This window comes from Heterodontus francisci, chromosome 6 (assembly GCF_036365525.1).
Source record: "Heterodontus francisci isolate sHetFra1 chromosome 6, sHetFra1.hap1, whole genome shotgun sequence".
NCBI classification, from domain to species: Eukaryota; Metazoa; Chordata; class Chondrichthyes; order Heterodontiformes; family Heterodontidae; genus Heterodontus; species Heterodontus francisci.
The window spans coordinates 93,091,866-93,119,677 of NC_090376.1; the positions used below are offsets into that span (position 1 = coordinate 93,091,866).

General features: G+C 42.9%; 1 protein-coding gene across 1 annotated transcript in view; it reads right to left on the reverse strand.

The window, feature by feature from the left end:
• The window catches only part of LOC137371443 (progesterone receptor-like), a 386,043-nt gene extending 358,502 nt beyond the window's left edge, over positions 1-27,541 (reverse strand). Inside the window, exons 1-2 of the mRNA XM_068034058.1 lie at positions 27,464-27,541; positions 25,719-26,963 (exon numbers count right to left, since the gene is read on the reverse strand). Of these exons, the coding sequence (XP_067890159.1) occupies positions 25,719-26,830 (1,112 nt within the window). The 5' untranslated portion in view covers positions 26,831-26,963; positions 27,464-27,541. The remainder of the gene's footprint in view (positions 1-25,718; positions 26,964-27,463) is intronic.
• Between the last annotated feature and the right edge of the window lie 271 nt (positions 27,542-27,812).

Genomic DNA, 27,812 nt, shown 5'->3' on the forward strand with positions numbered 1-27,812 from the left:
CCAGTAGAATGCAAACTTCCCTCAGGGGTACAATTTGTGTTGAGGCATCTGACTCTGTAGCAGATCCTGTTATTGAAACAGAATCAGGTTATAATTCTGTAGCAGTTATATTTTCTTATTTGCCCTTTAAAAATTGTCACTGATATTGTTCTCCTGAAAGTGAAATGTATCAGAGCTGAAAGGTATCGTCTTAATCTTGTCACCTAGGGCAGGATTTTCCCTACAGGCTTCAAGACCCCAACGTCAGGATCAAATGGGGGTCAAAAGAGCCTGCCCTTATGGAAAACAGTCACCCGCCTGTGATTTTGCCCCAAATTGGCCAATTGGTGGCCAGAGGGCGGGATCACCATCCGATTAAGGATGGTAAGTGGGCTCTCGAAGCTGGAGGGCCGATAGGAGGCTCTCCAGCACTGAAGGAGCAGCAGGCTGCCTTTTCAGGTAAGTGAGAAAGTGCCTCCATTTTGTAGCACCCTCTCTCCAACTTTGTAAATTGTTAAATAAAAAATAGAATCATAAGCTGGGCCACGTTGTGGAGGGGGAGCCCCTCCAGAGGGAGGCCTGCTGTTGCAGCTGAAGCCAGGCAGGTGGGGGGGGGCCTCAAAGCCTGCCTGGAGCACTGCCACCCCTGGTCTGCCTCCGGGATGCCGCCTCCAGGCAGATGGGCTTTCAACAGCCTTAACTGGCTACCCGCCCCTGCTGCCCTGCATTCTGTCTCTGAGAATGGTGCCAGGGATGGTACTAGGGAACTAGCATGCCAGCTGGCAGCGCAAAATTCCATGCCCACCCACCTTTGTGCTTTCATCCTTGGAGCCTATAAATTCAGCCCCTGGTGTCAGAATCAAATGCCCCGATATATGTGGGGAGGCAGGGTGGGTGCAGGCGAGTGAGAAAATGGCCAGGAACACGTAGAGGCCGGGATGTGGAGGTCCTATTGCATTTAACAGCAGTACCTCATCATAATTCTTATCTTCCTTTTCCCAGCCTTACAGACTGTCCGGCTGCCAGGTAGAAGAACCAGCGGCAGGAGGCCACAGCTGATGACTCTTTGGTGTGGTCCAGCAATCAGAATGTGGGGCAAGCAGAGACAGGAGTTGAGGGGGAAGTGGGTCGGAGGTTGAGGCCTTTGCAAGAGGGGGGCAGGCTGGTGATTGGTGCTTGGGGTGGATGGCGAGTGTCCCACCTATCCACAGTAGGACACTCGCACACCACAAAATCCATCGCCATAAAAATGGCACTGGGCACATGTACACCGGTTTAAGGTCATGTTCCCTTTTTTTCATTCTTATCCCCTCCCAACCTCTCTGGCACATGGTGGGGGTTTAATATTGAGGCCAAACACATGCTGGTCAGATATAAAACATTCCAGATTGTTACCATCAGATGAGGAAGGGTCGAAAGGCTTCCCTTTTGTCTCTCTCCTTGTTTGACTGCAACAGGGTTTATTTCTTTTAAACAGTGGATGTGTTTACCAATTCAGTGAGTGTTTAACCCTTGGGTGAATCTATGGACTTAGACACACACACACACGCACGCACGCACACACACAGAGTGAAGAAGAATGGTTTGGTTGTATTAGAGTCCAGAACAAACAAAATAATACACAGTCTGTGGGGACTTGTGTCTTCTGACTGAATTCATGGTCCTGAAGCTCCTGGCTGATAGAGGTGCCCACCTGGTTCAGGGTTTTCTTGGAGACAGTGATGTAGATGGCTTTCTCCCTGGAATCTCTGTCTGCAGCAATGATAGACTTGGATGTTTTGCAGTCCGCAGACAGGCTTCGAAACTTACAGTATTACCTGGAGAGAGAGAGAGACCGACCACTGAGGTCCTGCACGGGTTCGAACTCAAAGCTTGTCTGCTGTGTTCAAAAGAAACTCTAAGTTTTCACAGAGATAGACAGTCACATGATTATCTCAGTGTATTCTCTTTTTCACTTTAATGAGATCCAAGTCTAAGAATTTTAATCTCTCTCGGGTCTTATTGTTTCAATGACTACCCCCTGGAGGTTCATCTCCACTAGGGCTAATGTTCCAAGATGGCTTTGAATGTCTTGTGAACAAAGGCGATACCAGATGATTCATTCAACTGTTCAAGCCATTGTTCTGGATGAGGGCTTGTTCAGATATGTGTCTCCACCTTGATACCTTGGAATGTAAAGTATTTCAATGCAAATTGCAGTGGCCATCTTAGCTGCTGTTTTTCTAAAAGCTGAATTTAGGAGTCCAACTTTCCTTTTAAAAGTTTAATGTAGGTTTCCAACTTATGAAAAGTCATCATTTAGCTTGACATGTTTTCATGACAAGATACAAAGTGCATATGTAATATATATCAACCTCAGTCTCAGGTGAATACTGTATATTGCCCCTGTGTGACATTTCCATTTACAAATCAACCGTCTTGTGGTGGTTCTCAATGAAATTGCCAGTTTAGTGGCAATTTGCACTGAACGGATAATTTGTGCTGTGAGCCTGTTCCCATTCAGACCTGGGCAAATTCACTTCACTTAGGAGTCTTTAAATACAGGTTCCAGAAATGAATGAGCAGCATTCAAATGCACTATGCTACCAGGTACATTTAACAGCTCAATTATGGCACAATTATTTATGAATGACTATCTTATATTTATGACTTCTAGTTTTGGACTCCCCCACAAGCACGAACGTTTTCTTCACGCCGACCCTCGATAATTGTGAAGAACTCTATCGGATCACCACTTTTCGGGAGAAAAGAGCTCCAGCCTGTTCAGTCTTTCCTGATAATTGTACCCTCTCAGTTCTGGTATCATCTTTGCAAATCTTTGTTGCAGCTCCTCTAGTGCCTCGAGATTCTTTTAGTAATAACGGAGACCAGAACTGTGCACAATATTTGAAGCATAGACTAATCAAGGTTCTATATAAATTGAACATAACTTTTCTGCTTTCCCTTTGCTCCTCTACCCCACTTCCTGGGTCAGAATTTTAATGAAACTGAAGTGCTTGCAGGGGGGTTGGGGGATGGTGCCAGCAGTGGGTGAGGAACCCGATTGTTGCTGGAGCTAGCTTTGCCATGGCTGCTTAACCCAGCCATGGCATTAACACCCCACTTCCAGGATTCCCGTCCAATCACAGAGTGCGGGTGTGATGACCTGCACCTGTCACTGGAAGGATTTTGAGTTAATGGGTCTCTGGCAGGGGTCAGAGTGGCTGAATTCTACACGATTCCTGCGGTTTTGGCAGTCACGAGAATAGAAGCAAGACATGGGAAGGCTGCCCTGCCCCCACTGGTTCTCTGACTCTTCCCTGAAGGTCCTGCTGTGGGCTGCGAGGGCCCGCAGAGAAGTGCTGTTTCCAACAGATGGAAGGAAGAGACCATCCTCTCAGACCAAGCATGCATGGCTGGATGTGGCAGAAGAAGTGAGAAACAGGAGTGAGGTCCCTCAAACCTGGATTCAGTACCCCAAGAGGTTCGATGACATCCAGTGACCACTGCGGAGGAGGTGGCCTTGGAGATTGGCAGGGTGGTGGAGTACATGGCCATTGACAATGGATAGATGGGGTTTTCCAGATACCTGGTGACAGAATTAAAAATCACACTGCTATTTGGCATGTAACAATCACTAATGTCGATTTGCTGTCACCACTAACTGAAATGTGAACATCTGCACGATGGCAACTTTTTAGCCTTTCCCCTATTCAATTCTAATTCATGTGTTTGATCTCCCTCAGGTCCATCAAGTGTGGCACAGGAGCTGGAGCAGGAGGAGAAAGAGGAATCCTCAAGGAAGGTTGTGCACTCTGAGGGCTTTATTAATGACCCCCCTTCCCACACCAAAGACAGGCTCAGAGGCCAGGGGGCCCATAGAATTGCGACGGGAGGCGAGGGGCAGAGGCCCTGCCACACCCCAATTTAGTCAGAGGCGGGATAGGCCAAAGATGGTCTTCCTGCCCAGAGGCCAATTGAGGCCCTTGAGGCCTACTGTCAGCTGCTTAAGGGCCTTTTCCTGCTGCCGCTGGAATTAAGCTAGCACCGGAGTGGGGGGTGGGGGGGGCCTCCATCACTTTGGGAGATTGCCCAGTAAAACGAGGCGACCTCGCTGCAGGCTTGGAGGGGGGCTCTCCTCCATGGGCAATTTGTGGCCATCGAAGACCCACTGCAGAAAAACCACCTCCCTGAACCCCCCCACCCCTCCACTCAACACCCACCATGCTTCTGCCCCCATCGCTGGAGGCTGCCAGACTAGCCGCGGTGATCTTGCCTCATTTACCTGGGGTCCAGCTCTCCAGCACTGGGCCTGGTTCCAAGGCCTCCTGTAGTACCGGCAGTGGCCACTGCTCCCAGTGGTGCTGCCAATCCTACTGAGCTGCTGGCCCTCTGATTGGCCAGCAGCTCTTGGAGGCGGGATCCCTGTCTTTAAAGAGACAGGGATCCCGGCACTAGGCAGTTAATTGCCCTGGCACCGTTACATAGAGCCATGGGGGCTATGAATGACCGAGGCGGGGTTCCCACCACCAATTCGACCCCATGCCGGGAGCCTCGCTGGGAGCACCATCATATGACTCATTTGCACCCTCCACTGGCTCAGATATACACACCTCAGTGGGGACTCCAAGGAAGATAGATAAGTTGTCAGATGGTGAGGCGCACATCACAAGTGAACAGGAACAGATATTTTGAGACTGAGACTGCAGTGGAGAATCCCTGTCAGGGTCACAAACCACTCAAACTTGTATTTGCTGCCTCAAAAGCTGAAAGCCCCTCTACCACCCCCCTTCTCCCCCTCCACCCCCCGCCCATGACCACACACTTTATTTTTTGGGGGCTTTTCCCACCAGAATGTGCTCCAACACATTCATATTTTATAACCCTCCATGTGAAATTCTCCTAGCTTCCCCTCGCTCCTTCTAGTGAAAATTGAGCCTATCCCTTTGTAACAGATTGATTAATCAGCAGAAATATTTTTTTAATTTTTTATCCTCTGAAAAACATTCATAATTTTAAAAATGTCAATTTATCCCCTCTTAACATTTTTCATTAGTCTGAAAAAATACATATCAACCTTTTCTTAATAATTTTAATCTTTCATTCTGGTATCATTCTAGTGAATCTTTGCTGTACCCTTTCCATAGCCCCAATATTCCCAATAGTGTGGTGCAATACTCTAGTTATGACATAACCAACTTGTATAAATTTAACATAATTTCCCTGCTTCATATTTAATGACTATGCATAATACCTTCATGTATTTTGTGAATTTCTTTCTCTCATTTCTTTTTTCTCTTGCACCTACTGGGCTGGATTTTACCAGCTCTCCAATGCCGGGGTGAGTGTCGGGCGGGCCTGGAAGATATTTCCGTGAGAGGCCGTCATGACCCCTGACGCTGGGAAGGCCCTGCCGCATTTCACAGCGGCAGCGGTGAGATCTCAGTGTGACCCAGTGGTGGGGCCTTCATTTAAATATTAAAATAGATTAGAATAAATGCAAAATAACTTACTTTACCCTTCCTACGCCAATCCTACCCGCTTCTTCGGATCTCTGTTTGGAGATCTGAGGCATGACGCTGGTGGGGAGTGGGGAGGAGTGAAATTTTCAGGGCGGGGGGAGCAGAGAAAACTATTTCCATTGGCTGAGGGTGTGGTTAGAAGGGGTTGAAGAGCAAAAGTGACTATGTTCGGGGGGGCAAATTGCGGGTTGGGAATAATGTTTTTTCTGGTGGGAAAAGCCCCCAAAAAATAAAGTGTGTGGTCATGGGCGGGGGGTGGAGGGGGAGAAGGGGGGTGGTAGAGGGGCTTTCAGCTTTTATTGAATATTTTAAACTTCATGTGAAATCAGTGTATCTTTAAAAATGTAAATTCACCTGAAGGGCTTGAAGCCCTTTAAAAATCCTGTGCACGGTGGAACAGGATGCCATTGCCGGGGACAGAGCGGCCGCCTCTGATGACATCACTGGGGGGCGGCCATTCCACCCCTCCATTTAAATGAGCCACCGCACAAAATATCGCAGTGGCTCAGTGCGCACAAGTCATGCATGCACCGCACCTTCTTTCAAGAATGGCGGCGAGCTGGTAAAACTCAGCCCACTGTTTTTATTTGCTTCCTCACGGAGGGAATTTATGTGAACAAGGTGACCATGTGCTACCAGGCAAAACGATAATGTGTATAGGAGGTTAAAATATAAACTTATGGAAAGTGCACAATTGTAGCTTTTAACAAAAGGTGTAATAAGTACGATAAAAGTTAACTAATATACAGCTGACTAATTAGTAATAATGGAGGCTGAATGTTTCAATTAGAGTTATGCTGCCATTTTCTTTGAAATATGATAAACGACTCGAATACGTTGCAGCATTAAAAGTCTAACCTTTGTTTTTTGTGTTGATTGTGAATAGCAGGCCCAATCCTCTAAATACTTACCTTCAAACATTAACAGCATGCTTTCCTCCTTTGTGGAAATATAGTCAATGAAACTTTTTTTTATAGATTTTAGTGACTCCATTTTAAAATGGCAACTGAATATAAATTTTTTGCAAGTGATTTTGTAAAACATAAATTCATTAATAAGAATGACAAGAAAACCAGCCATTCATGGAGCATCTGTAAGAATATTTCTTTCACACTTCCCTGGCAGCTACATTACCATCACTGATTGATTGTTTTTTATTCATTCATGGGATGTGGGCACCACTGGCAAGGTCAGCATCTATTGTCAAACCCTAATTGCCCTTGTGATGATGGTAGTGTCGCCTTCTTGATCCGCTGCAGTCCATGTGGTATAGGAACTAAAGGCCTGCTACCCGACCTGAAGCCGACAGGACCCGACAACATGTGTCGGGTTCGGGTCGGGCCCCTCTTCCGGGTCCGGCTTTCGGGCTCACACGATAAGTGCTCTGCCTGTAAGTATTGAAATTATAAAAACTTACCTGAGCTGGGAGTCTGGGACGAAACTGAGACTGCGCAGTGAGCGAGTGGCGTCACTATGACGTCATCACCCATGCGCTGCAACTTCCTGCAGGTTCGGTGTCAGGAAGGTAAATAAAGGGATGGTAGGGTCGGGCTCGAGTAGGGTTGAGTCGGGGTCTGCTGTGGTTCAGTCGGGCTCGGGTCGGGTTCTTTTTCCCGACCTGAGCAGACCTTTAATAGGAACACCCAAACTGCTGTTCGGAAGAGAGTTCCAGGATTTTAACCCAGTGACAATAAAGGGGTGGCAACATATCTCCAAATCAGGATTGTGTGACTTGAAAGGGAACTTGAAGGTGGTGGTGTTCCCATGTGTCTGCTGTCCTTATTCTTCTAAGTGGTAGAGCTTGTGGGTTTGGAAGGTGCTGCTGAAGGAGCATTGGCGAGTTGCTGCAGTGCTTTTTGTAGATGGTACACACTGCTGCCATGGCGAGGGAATGGATGTTTAAGGTGGTAGATGGGCTGTCAATCAAGCGGGCTGCTTTGTCCTGGATGGTGTCGAGCTTGTTGAATGTTGTTGGAGCATCATCCATCCAGGCAAATGGATTGTGCCTTGTAAATGGTTTTGGGAAAGGCTTTGGGAGTCAGGAGGTGAGTTACTTGCCACAGAATTCCAAGCCTCTGACCTGCTCTTGTAGGCACAGTATTTATGTGGCTGTTCCAGTTAAGTTTCTGGTCAATTGTAATCCCCAGAGCGTCGATGGTGGGGGATTCATCAATGGTAATCCCGTTGAATGTCAATGGGAGACGGTTAGATTCACTCTTGTTGGAGATAGTTGTTGCCTGACACTTGTCTAGAACAAATGTTGCTTGCCATCCAAGCCTGAATGCTGTCCTGGTCTTACTGCATGTGGACACGGACTGCTTCAGTATCTGAGGAGTTATGAATGGAACTGACTACTCTGCAATCATCAGTGAACATCTCCACTTCTCACCTTATGATAGAGGGAAGATCATTGATGAAGCAGCTGAAGATGGTTGGGCCTAGGCCACTACCCTGAGGAATTACTACAGCAATGTCTTGGGACTGAGAAGATTGGCCTCCAACAACCACAACCATCATCCTTTGTGCTAGGTATGACTCTAATCAGTGGAGTGTTTTCGCCCGATTCTCATTGACTTCAATCTTACTAAGGCTCCTTGCCACACTCATAAGAACATAAGAAATAGGAGAAGTAGATCCATATGGCCCATCAAACCTGCTCGGCCATTCAATATGATTGTGGCTGATCTTGGGCTTCAATTCTACTTTCCCACCTGCTTCCCATATCCCTTGATTTCCTGAGAGACCAAAAATCTGTCTATCTTAGACTTAAATATACTCAGTGATGATGCATCCACAATCCTCTGGGGTAGAGAAATCCAAAAATTCCCAACCCTTTGAGTGAAGAAATTTCTCCTCATCTCAGTCCTAAATGATCAGCCACTTATGCTGAAACTGTGTCCCTGTGTTCTAGATTTCCCAGCCAAGGGAAATAACATCTCAGTATCTACCCTGTCAAGTCCCTTCCTTAATCACTCAGTCAAATACTGCCTTGATGTCAAGGGCAGTCACTCCCACCTCCCCTGATATAACCAATGAAATGTCTGGTAACAAGGTTCTGCAGTCTGGTCTTAATTGTATATTAATTGGGCATTTAATTGTATTCAGGTGGTGACATTAACTGGAGATTCACCTTTGCTCCTATATATAGGAGCAGGCTTAAACTGTGGTTGTTGGAGCTGGCGGCGTATGATAATGTAATATGTGCCTCAGTAAGTAAAAGCTTGTAAATGTATAAAGTCTAGGCTCCTGTTATATTCTTCACTGCCTGGCATCTGAGTTCTAACATCTGGTACACTTGTCCATAACGACTCCACAAAATTGAGAAAATCTTAATTTATTCACAAGCCCTAGTTGTCACTAAAAATATCCAGTTTGATCCCTTGTAGCTGCCTCTTCTTGTATAGGTATCAAACTGATTTAAAATAAATCTGTCCAGTTTCTAGATCCCAAACAATTTTACCTGACACTGTTTATGTTCGTTGGCACTAGGACTGCTAAGAATGTATCAGACTAGAAGGGGTGACAATCATTTTTTGCTCCAAGTTCTCTTCTATTCACCAATAAATTGACACCTATTTAGTAAACAGGGACAAAGGTTTTCCTTGTAAGATTGGGTCAGTGATGTGCCCAGCCACTGGTTGCATCTGAAGGGCGATATTGAATAATTACCAGCAATACATATGTATAAAAACCTCTAGATGTAAAAATTACATATTGCAAAAAGAAATCCATGAGGAATTATATTAGGACTTTTAGATATTGAAGTAAGGAAAAGTCAAGAAAATAAACTAGAAAATAGCTAGAGGAAAATAACAAGCAAAACTCACAGATCATAGTTGAGCATACAAGTGACAGTGCCTATGCTCTCCTAACAGGTCAGAAATCAGTTGCATAACACAATACATATCAAATATTATGTTCACCGCTTGTTGTGCTTTATGTTTGTCCATTTCCACTCTTGAGCCAATATTTAGTTATTTATACACAATGCATAGCATAAAACATGAAACATGTAGCAGTTACTATATTAATAATACCAGTTATGTTGTTTTTGTGGAAAAACTCAGATAATTAAGTGTACCTTTTGTTGATCAAGACACGCCATATTATAAAATCATACGTAAGTACAACCTTTCCACGTTGGCCAAAAAACAGTGATGGCAGCTATAACAGCTTTTTTAAATGGTCGATAGTTGCCACAGAACCAACATGAATTTATAATTAGGGCTTCTTGCATATATTTATATAATTTATGATCTAAGGGATTTAAATCAAATAAATATTACATCATCTTTAAAAATGCAGATTTTATAGTATTCATGGCAGCTAGATTTACCAAAATGTCTGCATATATACAAACATTTATTACAAGAATGGATCTCCCCTGAAGTTGCTCATTGAAGGACAGGGGAGACACTGGTCCTAATTATAACTTTGGTTGGATTTTGGGCAGGTGGGTAATAGGGTAGGTTTAAAATTCACCCACTGCCTCTGAAATCAGGTCCAGAGTATTTTAGTTAAAATTTCACAGGTGGGTTTTCCACCAAATTCACCGACACAACTGGAAATCTGCCCACTTCCAAACTGCAATTTCTGGCAAGTCAGCCAAAGGCCTACATAAAGTGTGAATGCACCCCTTAAATTCCTTTTTGCAAAATTTTGCAGTGTAATTGCTGGAAAAGGAAATTGCTCAAAAATGAGACAGCTAAGTCCACAGATTCTCTTAGCAGGTCTGGCAGCATCTGTGGAAAGAGAAGCAGAGTTAACGTTTCCAGCATTTCTTGTTTTTGTTTCAGATTTCCAGCATCCGTAGTATTTTGCTTTTATCCACAGATTCTCTGTTGCCTTCATGGAGGTCCTGCTGGTAGAGGTCAGGGTGGGGAGGCAAGTTCTCTTTCCAGCCATTGGAAGGAGGATCCCAAAACACCAAGTCCATCAGGCATGGGGATTCATTGCAGGGAATGTCAAGTCCAGCAGCATCATCCCCACAAGCTGCAAGTGCTTCAATGACCTCATAAGGGTAACATGGGTGAGTACAGCTTTTCATTTCTCCATCTCTTTCAACACACAACTATGGTCCTTTCTTATCTCCCCACCATTCTCTATAATTCCCTCCCCTCCATCACATGCATCACCAGAACTAGATCAGACTAAAGCACTTCTTAGTCTTGTTACAAAGAATTACTCACCTCTTCCTTGCTCCCATCACAACAGTCACAAGTAACTTTCGCTTCTCTCTTGCTAAATTTACAACTTGCCAACTTCTCTCATGGTTTATTCCTCACCATACTCTACATATGTGCTTTCCATTCAATTCCTCCCCATCCAATTGCCTCTTGCTTCTTGCTCTCAGCACAAGCTTGTTGTAGGAGAAACTTATTAACTTTCATGATGTCTCTTTGCAAAACAAAACTGAGTACATGGAGCACAAGGAAGAGAAGCAAGACCAGGGAAAGGACCAGCTAACCTCATGATGTTGCAGGAGCTGGAACAGCAAGCATTGGGAACCAAAGACCCCCTTCAGAGCTGGCAGAATAGGATATATATTTCAACAATGACTTGTACTTATACAGCAGCACTTTTATGTCGTGAAATATCCCAAGGCACTTCACAGCAGCCTTATCAGACAAAAGTTGACACCATGTCATATAAGGAGATATTAAGTCAGCAAACCAAAAACTTGGTCAAAAAGGTAGGTTTTAAGAAGTGTGTTCAAGGAGGAGAGAGAGGTGGAGAGGTTTAGGGAAAGAATTCCAGAGCTTAGGACCTAGGCAGACACCAATGATGGAGGGAAGGAAACTGGGATGCATTGGAAATCTGCATTTTGAGGCTGGAGGCCCGAGTGAACAAGGTCTCTGACTGTTACTTACACCCCTGTATAAACTTCTGAAAATGCACAATGACACAACTTGACAACAGCAAGTTCCATTATACTGCCTGTCATCTGCTCTTTCCTCTAGATCCTTTTCAACAGTCACAGCCAACAGAAGAAGACTCTTCAGAGAAGGAGAATCACTCTGAGGGGGCACTGTCACCTGCTGCATTACTTCCAAACACTAGCACAGAACACTGGGCTGAATTACAGAGTGAGTTAGGAGTCTGCATATTGTGAAACACCCAGAAAAAGGAGCAGCAGAAGGTACAGGTGGCAGGGATAATCAGTAATGGAAGCCCTTCCTTTTCACATAAGCTGCTGACTTGTCTTCTGATACCCTGATAGATACATGAGTGTAGCTAATTATGGTCTGGGCACGATGAAAGCCAACTATTGCTGCAAATTCCATCAGCTCTCTCAATCTGGCTGCATGCATCCATCACGAAAGTAATGTATTGGTTTGTTCAAGCAAGGAGGACATGGGTGACATGTTTGAATTAGCTGTACACTGTACATTGAGAGACCTTCCAATCCCCTGTTACAGCCTAAATGGAGCCTGTGGTAAAAAGGTTAATGGTCATGGTGACTTTGGCAGCTACTTGGAAGGTATATCTATGTGATCCAACAGGCAGCAGGTCCTTCTGCAATAGGCTGCATAGGCTAAGACAGCCTCCTCCTGCACTGCTACTCAGCAATATTCAAGGAAGTAACTCAGCCCAAAGAGCCTGTGGACTCCCTGAGGCCTATGAACAGCCCATTCACCTGCTACTTGACCTGCTTATTTAGGCCGCTACTACTGCTGTTCCTCTTCCTCCAACTATTTGTCCATCCAAAGGAGTGAAGCAATAAATGTGCCCATTATAAACAGGGTAGATAAGTCAGATAAAATATCAAAAAGCAAAGCAGAAGCTCAGTACTGCCTTGAAAATGCACTATTCACAATGGCACACAGATCACAATCACCTAAGTGGCTGTAGGTGAGTGTCTCTTTAAGTTCACCTTGCAGTCATATTGGTCAGTTTGTGAAGCCAATCCAATTAGCTCTTACTTAGTAGGTTTGTTGCTGCACGAAACCTCTGATCTGCCCAGTTAAAATTGCATATTGCCTTATCTGACTCTTATTTGAATTTATTAATGAGGCACCAATTGTTTCTAACTGACAGGTTTTCAATCCGAGGTTTAGAAGAAGTTAAAATATTTTTTGGCAGAACGGGGCAATAAGCCAACTTTTCCAGTATGAACTGCTTGCCTGCCCCATTGCTGCTTAAGAGGTGTGGTTAAAATCAGGGCCACTGTTTTGAAAGGACAGGACAATAGTGACACAAATTATATTATTCTGCTGCTTAGATGGCATTGTGCTAAATGGACCTGTTGTTTTAAGGCCATGAAGTCTGATTACTTTGAATAGGTACATTCTATGATCAGTTAGAGGTGATTTACTGCTAGATACAACTTGAAGTCAATTAGTGGCTAATTGTTTCTCTTAATGCTCTTAAGATTCTCTTTCTCCATGGTAGATCCACAATCTGCTTAGCTGTAGTTTGTTTCTGTTTTAGAAATGTGATATTTAATTCAATTAGAGGCAAATATGATACATACTTTCATTTCTAACAGACACACTTTACTTTAAGGACTTTATATCGAGGGAGATAGATTTATTTTTGTTACCTGATATACATTTTCCAATCTTACACATGTCTGCAAAGCAAACCACAATCTACCGCAGAAACAAGGGGACATTAAGCATATTTAAAACAGTGATATGGATAATCATCAAATAGTGGCATGAACAAAAAAGATTAATTCTTTTTATGTTGTAGTGAGAGTTAGGATCAGTTTGCGCAAGAACACTCAGGACTATAGTCATTCTTATAGTTAAGGTGTAAATAATCCATAAAGTCCATTATTTGTAATGTGATAAGCGTCAAACAAAGTCCAGATGAATTTTTTCAGAATTGTTAAATAGGTATTCTGAATTTGCAAAAATACAGATATTAGCATATGACTTTGAATTACTTTTACTTTCCACAGATTATATCAAAAAGGAGATTTGAAATATTTCAAAATAATTTCACATTTGGTACATATAATCCATTGCTAAATCATACCACTTTATTATATCATTAATGTGTCACATTGGGGTAATTTATTAATTTATGCATTTTTTTCAAACTATAATTAAGTTATTATGTATTGAGCTCATAAAATGTTCATTTCATCCTCAATAAAATACTGCCATTAAATTATCTTTGTTATAAAGTTACAATTTTGCCAAAACACATCTGACTTATCTACAGTATTATTACACTTTTACTGGACAGTAACATTTCTTAAACATTAAGTAAAACCTGTGCTGATATTTTGAAATCTTGTCCCCCAATGAACCCCACAAACCCTCCATGAGTTAGAGTCAATTCTCATTAATTTCTCCAAACTGGTCTTCAACAAGGCCCTAATAGCCATTAACTAGGAATTATATCTTCTTGTTAATTTTCTTTAACTTGTGATAGGATGGAAGGATTTGGAATAGCAGCAGAAATGAACAGAACGTTCATTATGAATTTCTATCAATGTCATTCATTCATATAAAATACTCAAAGGAAAATTGGGTAAAATTGGATTCGGCCAGTAATCCGGCACAGAGATTGCCATGCGTGATTTACTCGCAGCTGCTTGTAGTGATGCAGGCAGCATGCTAACTTTGTGATGGAAGCTCATATAAATGATGATGGCATGCAGTCCAGTGCTAAGCATGCCAGGAGGCCCTCCAGATAGGTATTAGGAAGGCAGTGGAAGCAGATAGCCATTGCAGTCATTGCCAGCTATCTAGCTCCAAGGACCTGGATGCAGTATCCCAAAAAGTTCAATGACCTCACACGACTGATCAAGGTCAATGAATGTATCTTTAAATGCCATAACCTTACAAATGAACCACTGGTCTCACACATTGCTCCATTTACCACACCCCCTTCACTACCTACCAAAAATCTCTATCAAGCATGACTCAGATGCAATATTTATAGTGTCACTTCATGTTCACACAATTAGTACTACCACAAGCTTCATACCCACATCTCACAGCTTGCACACAATGCCAGCTATTCAACCATGACAGCCACATCACCCAAATACATTGCACCTCTCTCACTGACACACTTCCCTCTCTCTTGCAGGACAAGGTGACACATAACTGGAGGTAGCAACAGCTAATCGGTGGGGGACAGGCACTGATGCAATGTCTTCCCACCTATGGAGGGGATGGTGCTCACCATCACTGGTGCCACGATGACTGAGGCCGTGGCCAGCAGCAGGAATGAAAACATATAGGATGACAGTATGTTCCTACCTAATCCACCTTCTCACAACCCACTTCACTGTATCTCACAATCTCTTCTGATTTACAAGCTGCAGATGGTGTAAGCATCCACCTCTTGCTTACAGCCTCTCCACCACCCATCCCACAGTCCCCCGCAACCACGACTTCCCTCACCCCAGCCCTATCCTTGTGCCTTGCTCCTTTCAGATATTCATGAACTGGTGTGGGAGCATGAGGTCCAAGAGGAACATGACATTGATGGTGATAAAACACCATCACTCAATTTCACATTCCCATCCACCAGCTCAGATACTGGCACTGCATGTACTTTAGAGGGGAGCATTGAGGCGGGATCTGCATGTGGTGAGTCAGCAGGCATGAGTGGGCTGCAGTCAGGACAGGGAAAAAGGATAGCGTAGGTGCGAGCACCCCCAGAGGACAAAGTAGCACATGACTTCAGCTGGAGAGGACTCAAATGAGGACTTTGATGGGCTAGCTTACAGCAAAGACTGATGGATACGCATCTGGAAATACTTGATGCATTGGCTGGCCTTCCAGAAGGCCTGATGTCATTGTCAAAGAGAATCATGCAGTCCAGCTCCAATCTAGCACAGGGCTTTGCATGGAACTTGGAGCCCAATCTTTCCAGTGAGCAAGTGATGGCCAACTTCCTGAAAACACTTGCGGACCCAACCGTGATGCAGCATCTGATGGTCGATGCCTCAGCTTCCATGCAGCACAAACAGAAGCCACCTAACAGCTGAGACTAACATTTTAATTCCAGATTTTTATTAATTAATTTAATTTGCACCATCCACCATGGTGGGATTTGAACCCATGTCCCCAAGACATTAGCCTGGGGGTCTGGATTACTAGTTCAGTGACATTACCACAGCACCACCAGGAGTTGTAATCTATTTCAATACAATGTGATGCTCATACCTATGACATTATAGTATTATATTTTATTCATTATGTAAAATAAGAAAACAATAGACTATTGGATAAGGAAGTAAGTTAAAGCTTGGTACAAGATCTAGCCTGTATGTATTTGAAATTCCCATGTCACTTCCTGATAATTAATAAAACATGACAATTTGTATAGACAGCAAGACCAGCGGGGAGTTTAAAAGAGTGTCAGCGGCGGGAAGGAGCGAGAGAGAGTGAGACTAGCGGGAAGTTTAAAAGAGCGTCAGCCGGGGGAAGGAGCGAGAGAGAGTGAGACTAGCGGGAAGTTTAACAGAGTGGAGTCAGGAAGAGTGAGTGCGAGTGAGACCAGCGGGAAGTTTACCACAGCAATGGTGGGAAGGAGCAGACCGACTGCGTTCTGAGAAAAATCAAAGTGCGACGTCACAGGAAAACAGGTAGTTGATTGGTTGCTGAATATTTTTCTCATTCATATTTCAAAACTTGAATAATTTTAGTAATTGTAAGCTTTTATTAGTGGTAGTAAAGTTTACTCATAGCTTATTAGATTGGTTGGGAGTATTTCCCAGTTACTAACATTACTATTGGTAAGATGTATTACTTTTTTTTATTCATTCATGGGATTTGGGTGTCGCTGGCCAGGCCAGCATTTATTGCCCATCCCTAATTGCCCTTGAGAAGGTGGTGGTGAGCTTCCTTCTTGAACTACTGCAGTCCATTTGGGGTAGGTACACCCACAGTGTTGTTAGGAAGGGAGTTCCAGGATTTTGACCCAGTGACAGTGAAGGAACGGTGATATAGTTCCAAGTCAGGATGCTGTGTGACTTGGAGGAGAACTTGCAGGTGATGGTGTTCCCATGCATTTGCTGCCCTTGTCCTTCTAGTTGGCAGAGGTCACGGGTTTGGAAGGTGCTGTCTAAGGAGCTTTGGTGCATTGCTGCAGTGCATCTTGTAGATGGTAGATACTGCTGCCACTGTGTATCGGTGGTGGAGGGAGTGAATGTTTGTAGATGGGGTGCCAATCAAGCGGGCTGCTTTGTCCTGGATGATGGCGAGCGTCTTGAGTGTTTCTGGTGCTGCACCCATCCAGGCAAGTGGAAAGTATTACATCACATTCCTGACTTGTGCCCTATAGATAGTGGACAGGCTTTGGGGAGTCAGGAGGTGAGTTACTTGCCTCAGGATTCCTAGCCTCTGATCTGCTCTTGTAGCCATGGTATTTATATGGCTACTCCAGTTCAGTTTCTGGTCAATGGTAGCCCCTAGGATGTTGATAGTGGGGGATTCAGTGATGGTAATGCCATTGAATGTCAAGGGGAGATGGTTAGATTCTCTGTTGTTAGAGATGGCCATTGCCTGGCACTTGTGTGGCGCGAATGTTACTTGCCACTTATCAGCCCAAGCCTGGATATTGTCCAGGTCTTGCTGCATTTCTACATGGACTGCTTCAGTTTCTGAGGAGTCACGAATGGTGCTGAACATTGTGCAATCATCAGCAAACTTCCCCACTTCTGACCTTATGATTGAAGGAAGGTCATGGATGAAGCAGCTGAAGATGGTTGGGCCTAGGACACTAACCTGAGGAACTCCTGCAGTGACGTCCTGGAGCTGAGATGACCTCCAACAACCACAACCACCTTCCTTTGCACTAGGTATGACTCCAGCCAGTGGAGGGTTTTCCCCCTGATTCCCATTGATCCCAGTTTTATTAGGACTCCTTGATGCCATACTCGGTCAAATGTTGCCTTGATGTCAAAGGCAGTCACTCTCACCTCACCTCTTGAGTTCAGCTCTTTTGTCCATGTTTGAACCAAGGCTGTAATAAGGTCAGGAGCTGAGTGGCCCTGGCGGAACCCAAACTGAGCGTCACTGATCAGGTTATTGCTAAGCAAGTGCTGCTTGAAGGCACTGTTGATGACACCTTCCATCACTTTACTGATGATTGAGAGTAGGCTGATGGGGCGGTAATTGGCCGGGTTGGACTTGTCCTGCTTTTTGTGTATAGGACATACCTGGGCAATTTTCCACATTGCATGCCAGTGTTGTAGCTGTATTGGAACAGCTTGGCTAGGGGCACGGCAAGTTCTGGAGTACAGGTCTTCAGTACTATTGAATATTGTCAGGGCCCATAGTCTTTGCAGTATCCAGTGCCTTCAGTCGTTTCTTGATGTCACGCAGAGTGAATCAAATTGGCTGAAGTCTGGCATCTGTGATGCTGGGGACTTCAGGAGGAGGTCGAGATGGATCATCAACTATTGCTGAGATTATTAAGACTATTGGTAATGTTTTAGTATTGGTAGGGTCTATTCGTAGTGGTAAGGTAGATTAGTATTGGTTAAGTTTATTATTAGTGGTAGTAAGTTTATTATTACTATTGGTAAGGTTTATTACTCTTGGTAGGGTTATTATTATTAGTAAGAGCAGGGTTTATTAGTAGTAGAATTCAGTTGTAGTACCAAGGTTTATTATCTAACAGATAGAGGAATGGCAGGGCTGCTCCAACCTCTGGAGTGCACATCCTGTGCTATGTGAGAACTCCAGGACACTTTTCGTGAAAAGGAGATTGAGGAGAGATTTAATAGAAGTGTACAATAGAATGACAGGCTTAGATAAGTTAGACAAAGAAATGTTGTTTCCAGTAACAAATGGTACAAGGACTAGGGGACACAGATTGAAAGCTTTGGGCAAAGGTTGCAGGGGAAATATGTGGAAACAGTTTTTTACACAGCAGATGGTGATGACCTGGAACTCGCTGCCCACAAGGGTGGTGGAAGTAGAGACAATCAATGACTCCGAGGAAGCTGGATGGCCACCTGAGAGAAATAGACTTGCAGGGCTACAGGGATCGAGCTGGGGAGTGGGAATGACAGCCTAGCTCTGTGGAGAGCCGGCATGGACTTAATGAGCCGAATGGCCTCCTTTTGTGCTGTTAATGATTCTATGACCCTATGACACTATGCCCCTGAGTACAATTTGAAGGTTAGCTTCTACTTTTACTAGTAATGCAGTTTATTTATCACAACTGGGTGAGGTGAGCCACCCTCAGACAAGGGCTGTGAGTTTGCCTGGTCAGTATATTTCTCACACTAACTGTTCCTTAGGAATGTGTCATGTCTGGGTGATGAGATAAGAAGAGTGTTGTTGAAGCATAATGTCTCTTTCTGTTATTGCGCTGTACCAGCTGCAAGGCCAATGGTGAGATAGATATGTAAACGAAGGATTGAAAATTACTGTATCTTATTCGTTTAGAGCAAAAACTGAATTGTAATATTATTGGTGCTTTAGAATGCAAATTAGGGATTGAACTATTGTTGTAAGATTGGTTGCAGAATAGTATAATTGCCATTGTTTTACTCAAATTCTTCAGAACATCGCACTGAGTCTCAATGTGAGCTCTACTGTGTTTGTTCTCCTTGTGCACAAGTTAATAAAAGTCGGTTGCGAGTACTCCCCGTGCCAAGTCTGATTATTTGACTACAGTTTCTTCGACATGGGCATGCAACCATGATGAAGCATGTAATCTGGTCGAAGTGTTTTCTAGTTAAAACTGCGTCAGCTGTGGTTCAGTTGGTAGTAGTCTTGTCACTGAGTCACAAGGTTTTAGGTTCAAGACCCACTCCAGCACGTCAGTGCAAAAAATATCAAGGCTGACATTCAGGTGCTGTCTTTTGGATGAAACGTTAAACCGAGGCCCCATCTGCCTGTTTGGGTGGGTGCAAAAGATCCCATGGCATCATTTTGAAGAAGAGCAAGGGAGTTATCCCTGGTGTCCTGGCCAATATTTATCCCTCAATCAACATCACAAAAACAGATTATCTGGCCATTATCACATATCTGTTTGTGGGAGTTTGCTGTGTGCACACTGGCTGCCACGTTTCCTACAATATAACAGTGGGTACACTTCAAAAAAGTACTTCTATTGGCTGTAAAGTGCTTTGAGACATCCAGTGGTCATGAAAGGTGCTATATAAATGCAAGTTTTTCCTTTCTTTTGATGCAGTAAAGCGATCATGCTTACAACTAACTGTCCCAAACTTCAAGTAAGTTTACAGTAGGGCTGTGAATTAGGGTAGTTTTGAAATGGATAAAATGGCAATAAAACCTGGTAAACTTATCTGTGAAATCTTTCGAAATAAAGTTCTCATTATATGTCTGATGTCAGGAAAGCCAGATATGAAACCATTCAACTTGTTGCCTAAAAGAACTGACTGGTGAGAACTTCCACTCTGCTAACAGCGCTGCAGAAGTGTGGCAGACTTCCACCTTGTCCACCTGTCTCGCTGCTGACCACAGCAAATTTTCTGGGGTTGGCCTGACAAAAATTATTTTAGGGGGCTCCTGGTGATTATTTCAAATGCACTGGGGAGGCTGGAAAATTGTTGCTGGTGTAAGACTCTGGAGCCTAGCAGCTTAAAGGGGTCTGCTGCCATGTTGGGCAACGGAACAATCTGAAATCAACCACTCTGCAATCAACTGCACTCACTGGAGTAGTCTATTTAAATACTGATGGTTCAAGCAACACTGGACATCAGTAAAATGATGCTGTATTTGGCATCCTGCATTGCTAGGTCAGTTGTTATGGATAATGTCACTCCATCATTACTATCTTAATTGAATGCACTGGGACACAGGCAAAGAAGTGGGCAGGGACTCAGTGATATAGGTTCTCACCCAATTTTCTGCCCTCGCCTCCTAAGTGATGCCAGAAACCCAGTGTAATTCAGCTGGAAAGTTCTCAGTAAAGCAGAGGTTGTTTTACTGAATGCTAAACGAATACTTGATTTAAAATATATTGCGACACCTATGTAATTTTATAATTGATTGATTAAATCCCAAAAAGATTTCAGTTAGCTGAAAGTGTGAATATCCTACTATTACATAGACAAATTTGTAATACTTTTCTTTGAATTATCTACATAAGAGAAGATTGAATTCCTCAATTAATGACAAAACGAGTATTCTAAATGTTTAAATTATAGCAGCTTCCTATACCAATGTACATTGAGAGATCTTTACAACCCATACATGTCCCAACAAGTCTACAGCACAACTTAAACGCAAAATGGGTTTACACATGTAAAATTTCTTATGATTCGAAGACTTAATTCCCATTCTTCCAAATGTAGATTGCAGTAGCAGCATACAAGCCTAAGTATTTCAATGCCTTGCACTGACAGTGGAAGAGGTACCTTGGCATCAAGACAGACGCAGAAGGTTCACCCCATAAAGTCCAATGACATCCTCCGCACATAAGAAAATTTAAACCGTGAAAAACAGCTGAATAATTTGTATGATCATGCTCTGAAATTGTACACTATAAAAGAGTTAACAGATCCTGTTTTATCTGGAAAAAAGCTGGAAGGGGTTGAAATTTACACTGAAGACAAGGGGTGTTTAGTGCTTAGGAATAGAATACTGTCCAAATTTTGGACCCAGTGCCAATACCAGCAATCCCAAATGAGGTAGAATGAAGCTTTGATGTGCGGTGAAGTTCTCTCTACTCCAGATGTATATAAACCTCTGAGGAACTTACCTTGTGCACCAGTATGAGTTTCATTTTATGTATTTTAAAATTTAGGGTTTTTTTTGTTCTCATCAACGTGACAAGCCATTTCCTATTTCATGCACCAGTCTCAGCATCGTGTACTTCAACCTAGCTATAGCAAGGGATGGTTGTAGCAGAAACCTCCCTCTGATTAGTTCCAATAATAACTCTAATTCATTAGCCTCAGAAGAGTGCCCCCTACTCCAACTATGTCACATTTCAGTTTCCCACACCAGCCTTTCTTATGGTCTCTCTGGGTATGATAGTCAATTTAGTCCTAAGTTAGTGGTACCTTTCATGGGTTGACACTTCACTAGAAGCTCAGTTGTGACTGTAATCCATGTCACATTGGACTCGTATAACCAGAGGATTGGATTCAAATGCAGGCCCCAAAGTGCTTATGTGAGGGCACCAACTAGTTCCTGCACCAAATTTTTTATCACTTTTACTGAACGTCTTTGTGGTCTCTCTCAGTGAGATTGCCAATTTAGAGTCTTTCAGCACTGAATTACAGGCAGCTTTCTGCTTTAGACTTTTTCTCACTTTGAATTAGATTGAAACATTCCAAACAGTTGAGATTATTGTTCCCAAAAATGAAAGGAATAATCTTACCAACTGTACTACTGTATTTCCAACCAACAATACACAATAAATAAATCTTGGTTCAATATGATGGACTGATATTCCTCAGTTTGTAAAAGTAAGGCTAACGAGTTCTATCTCGAACTTTTAACAGATCCACTAATAAAATTACCTTAGCAAGTAACATTCTTAAATAGAAAGTGTGAGAAATGTGAATAAAATGTAGCAGCCAATCATGGCCATTTTATTTCACATGTTTTAAAGTGGTTAAACAGCCACTTAGCCCCGACAAATTTAAGAAGTCATAGGATATAGCTGTGTAATGTAGAATATTGATGGAAATGATTTAACAATAAGAGTACAAGACTGGATTTAGTCAGAAGGCTTTGGAAGTACCACAAGCATAGACATGGCAAGATGCAGCACATTTTTCGTAAGGGAGAACAGCTTCTTAATAATACAAAAAAGATGCCAGCATTGAAAATGCCACTAACAGGATCAATTCTGTCTTCTCCACTTAGAAGAACTTGCAGGAGGGCCAGAAGAAGAATGAAAAAGAGAAGTACAACAGTAAGAAATTAATATTACTGTAAAATAGGGGCGGACGACGTATTTGCACATTTGGAAAAGTTCAAGATGTAAAATAATTTTCAATGGCCAAATCACCATGTGTCCAATTCCACAATTCCAACATTTAAAGCCAAAACTCTCACGTAATAAGAGAGCACAATGTGCAACAAATAGTGGACACCCATGCTGGATGAGGGAAAAATTAATTTGTCTGGCAAAGAGTTTGAAATGGATTGAAGCTGTGAAGATTGGAATACCAGAAAGGATTTGTGGTAAATTAATCAACTAAATTAATCAGATATTCTAAGATTTGTATGGCATGCTTCATGAATGCATTCATACATATTGCTTATGTACAAGGGCATAAATATGCATGTGATGCCAATAAGCCTCAACTATTAATTTCAGAAGACCAAAGTTAATAAGCAATTGGACAAGTGTTTTCATCTACTGACAATATACTATCTGCTGTCTTCATAAATCAAGGAGAACCCAGTCAACCACCAGTCATATCTAAGGAGCACCATAGACCTCGGCAGCTATTGTCACCAGCCCACTTGAATCTAGAAGCATTGCAGGTAAACACACTACAGGAGATGTTGATAGTGATGAAAATGCAGCACAGGGTGATGCACTGAGTTCTGGTGAAACACTATACTCTGGTAGGAAAAGGGTAGCAGCTGTGATGCTTAATCACAGGAAGAATCAAACTAGCACAGGAAGGAAGCCCACTACTGATTTATATGGTAGTTCAAACTTTAGTCCTCCTGCTTTCATACAGATACTGTTAGGGCAGCATGCCCATATTGAGAAGCCATTTACTTCCTTAAAAATGATACTGGAAGGTGATCTAGAGGAGTCCAACTCTTAGTTATGCACTGTTATCACATGAGTAATGGCATGTAGCAACAGCCATTTGTAGCGCAGTCTGTCAATCAGCATATGGCAATAACAGCAGCAACTGCAGTGGAGACACCAGTTACTCAGGCCATAAGTATAATAGCAGCATCCAGCATGAGTGTTCTCATTACTGCTATGGAGACTTTGGTGTCCAAATTTCAAAGCGCACTGTTGGGCAGCTAAAGAACAGTTGTAGGATGACATGATGGAGTTATTGCAAAATCTCATAGATGTCTCCAGTTCTATGCTCGCATAGATCAATGAACCTCAGGATGAGGTGCACTAATGCCATGTGTGGAGTAGCACATATGAGAGCTGTGCCTACAGTACCTGAGGCCCCTGATATTGATGCTGATACTTCAGTGTTAGTTGTACCCAGCCACCAGTACTACTGCTTTAACCTAGAGAGCATTTAATATTAGGGCACATCTACAACCAGCATGGAGAAGTTCACAACACAAAGAACAAATATAGCATCAAAACACGTTAAACACATATGCCATTAGCACTGCACAACTGAATTTAATTCACTAGGATTCTATCTTGTAGTTTGTCAATCTTTCATCACGCAGAAAATAAAATAGCATTTTCTAAAAGCTACACAAAGCCACATGTTACACAACAAGAAAAAAAATGGGGATGACAAATAGCTGTTCTGTAATTGTAATTCCATCCAAAAGAAAATATTAGTACCTAATTGCAGAACTCACTGGAAGAACTGAGCTGTAAAACTCAATTACACCTGTTCTCCTGCCTGCTTTAGCTGTTCTGTTACTTGTTCTTGGGGCACTGGATGTAGGTAGGGTGTATCATGGCCATACTGGGCTTCAGTTCCTTCTTAATGGGACAAAATGCCTGACTTGAGATGTTCCTAAAGATGCCTGGAAGGTTTGTGGCATCAAGTCGAGAGCAGCAACACTCTTTGCTGCCACTGACCATGCATTGCAGGTGGTTAAGTATCCCTGCCAGGTGCACTACTCAGTCACAAAATCCCTGCTGTGTTGAAGCATTTTCAAGCTGTGTTTCTCCACTATGTGCAGATAACTGGTTCTATTGTGGTGTGTTTGTTGTGTAATGTAGTACCCACTGTAACTTAGGAGCCTCCAATGCCCTCTGAGTTCTCAGCTCTCCCCCTCTCTTTCTCTCTCACACTCTACTTGATCTATTATAAAATGCCTAACAGACTGCAGCACCCTTGCTTGTGCTCAAAATACAGCTGTACTAATCACTGTTGTCATATTATTAATTTTTTTCAAGTTTAGAATCCTCACTTGTGTCAATGTTGAACTCAGCTTTCAATATGTATCTATAGTTCTGGAATTTTACACTGGTTACTTAATCATAACCTTTAGCAAGGTCTTACTTAACAAATTCAATTGACCTTTTTTCAACATTTTCAATAACACATTCATGAGGGGTAGGAGTGCTGAAAGCAGGGATAAGTAAACTTATTGTCTCTTTCTCCCATTACTCTTTACTTGCCTTTTCATAAATCTTCACAAACAAGAAAGACAGTTATCATGCAAATGTAACACAATTCAAAAGTGGTTTATTGTTTAATTAAAATACTTATTTTCCAGGGTGCCAAGCTGATAAAATTAACTTTATACTGTTAGGAATAAACTTACAAATCCTTTTTAATGTCCTATAATGTAACGAGTATTTCTCCTAATTATACTGCTTGCCAGAGTCACAGCCTTCAATTGTTGTTCTTGCTTAAGAACTGCAATGCCTGACTTGACTAATCAACCACAAATATCACTATGGAAAAGCCTTTCTCTATTTTACCTTAAATGCAATACACAAAAGAGAAAGCTGTGGAGATAGAGTGTAGATGAAAACATTTCAGTGTTTCAAGTTGCATTCATCCAACACTGCAGACCAAATATTGGCTCAAATGCTAGTTTGTACACTGCTGAATTTTACCCACAAGTATAATTACCTATATCTTGTTTAAAAAGATGTTTAGCATGGATGGAATCAGAATTGTGTGAACAGGGAGAGCGAAGACAATCTGAGGGGCCGGGCAACAATATGATTTATTAATATGTCCTGGGACTAAAATGCTACACATGATTAGTTCAACAATCATATTGTGTGAAGCAGCTGTCTATAAATGGGCATTGATATTTAGTTAAAGTCAGTAACCAATGGAATAGAGACTATTTACTAGTATCAGAAAACACTCAACAGATGGCATGGAACAGGTGGAAAAGTTTTATATTTTAAAAATAACTTTAAGATCAATTATGCAATCAAGCTACTTTGACCGCACTTAAAAGTGAAAAGTGTAATCAATTATTCCTTAGCTCTTGCCCTTAACCATTCTCAATTTTAGGTGAAGTCTTTCTCAAAGTTCAGAGGTTTCACGAACAGAACGCTTTTGGGTCTGTTGCATTTAGAATCATATTTAAAATTGCATATACAAAATAGCATTAACCAATCAAAGATTTAACGACAGTTTATCAAACGGAAAAAAAAGACTATGTGAAAGCGATTTGTGAGTAACACTGTGACACTTACCTTATCAAACCACTGTACTGAGAGTAACCTTGCGAATAAGTGTCTGACATTGCTTTATTTCCACCTTGATAGCCCAAATATGTAATGGGTTGGTACCAGGTCACAGGAGCTGAAGAAGTAGACGGCATGGTATCATCTTGAACCAAGAAGTTGCAATTGAGTCCTGATTCATGGTGCGAGAGACCATAGGAATCTATAGGTTCAGTCTTAAACATTACAGCATCTTCAAATTGCTCGCCTCTCATGGTGGCTTTTTGCTGTTGAGGGGAGACGGAATAGTCAGTATATGGGGAATAGCCAGTGGGCATATAACCGAACTGGTTGCTGGTCTCCTGGCTCATGTTCATCGCCGGGTGTGATTCCTGTTGGATATTCCTTTCAGGTTTTGAATTGGGAGAGCCGCCAGCCTCGGCAAAACCATATGAGCTGGAAATGTCCGGGATGTAAGGAGCGTGGTCGCAATCGTCCGTGGTGAGAAGTTGGTGAGTACGTGCGGCCAGATAGATGGGATTGAGTGGTAGGAAAGGAAAACGGAAAATATTCAGGGGTGACATATGTCCCCGAGGGTTTGGGTTACAGGCAACATCTCTGTCTTGGCTGATCTCGGATTTCATGGAGTGTAAGTTCACGGTCGCTCCGCCGTGTTCGATTGAACTTAGACTTTCCCCGGGACACACTTTGCGCAGTTTGGCTTCTGTGGGGATATTCCTATCTGTGTTGATCATCGACCAGGAGGTGGCAGGGACAGTGGCGATGGGCTGCTTTTCCGCCCCAATCCCTTCCGAGCTGCTTTCACTTAAGCTTAAATCGCAATTTGCCCACGTAGAGGGTTCAGCCGCGTCACTGAGATTGGATACAGAAGATAAGCCCATGCTGTCCAGATGTTTTGCAGGAATATTGCTTTTCTCAGAGTCATTCTCAACTTTCCTATCCAAAACTGCCGTGAGTTCAGTCTCCGGGAGCAGGTCATCCATATAAAGCCCCATTGAGTCCGAAACCGCCTTCAGTAAGTCTGTTGTGCACCCATCTCTGGAACTAGTTTCTGAAGAATAAGGTAGAACCTTGTCCGCTGCTTCCTTCTCGCCCATGTTTTTCATGCCTCCTTGCTCCATGCCACTGTCTGAAGAGTGCAGGAGTGAGTTTGCTTTCTGGACCTACTGTTCGTTCTCAAGTTTGAACTCCGCCAACCGCGGCTCTGCAACTTTCCTCACGCACGAACTCCATCCCACGCATCTGATCACCTCACTGTCAAAAGGCATTAACAGGGCAGATCTTAACACAAACTTTCACTTTCCATCCAACTTTTCACTAACTTGTTTTTATTAAAACTGACATGTTTAAAGACGGAGTACACGGGAAGTCACAGAGACGAATCAAGTTCAGAATTGAAGGAGTTCAGTATTTGAAATATGAACGGTGCAGTCAGTCTAGTTACCTCCTGAGCTAACTCACAGGTTGATGTGTGAAGTTCGCAAATATTTAAAAGACGGATCCCGCCGACTGTTTTACAACAAATTCAGATAAACCCTATTGAAACCCCCTCGCGTACATCCCGAATATTTGTTGTAGCTTAATTATTACAGATAGCAGTTAGGGTGAAGAATTGAACAAACGCTAGGGTTGTTGGAAGAGTGTTTTGTTGAAGCGTTAGCCACATGTGAAGAATGTTAGTACCTTCTCGCCGCTCATAACTATGATGTTTATTTTGGAAAAAAAATCCTTTCGCTCGGCTAAATAATTCTTACCTGAACGTGTCAAAGAGTGATGGTCGCCGTCTCACTCTCCCGTTTTCTGTCTCCTTCCCCTCACTGTCTCGGCTCTCCTCTATCACGTGTTAGTGAAGATGTGAGACTTTACGTACTGTACAGCGATCATCACACGTCACAAAAAGTTTACTCCTGAAAATGTTAACTTACAAGGTAGAAACATCCGGGGTCGTTTTCCCTCCTCCTCTCTTGTCTTAAAGGTGATTTGTCTCTATTCCCCCATGAAGAGCGTGGTGTCACTTTCAGGTCAATATGATGAGATCTTTCAAAAAGTCAAGCCATTGAAGCAGGCATTGATGTGCTCGGGCTGATCGTGAAAGTGTCGCTA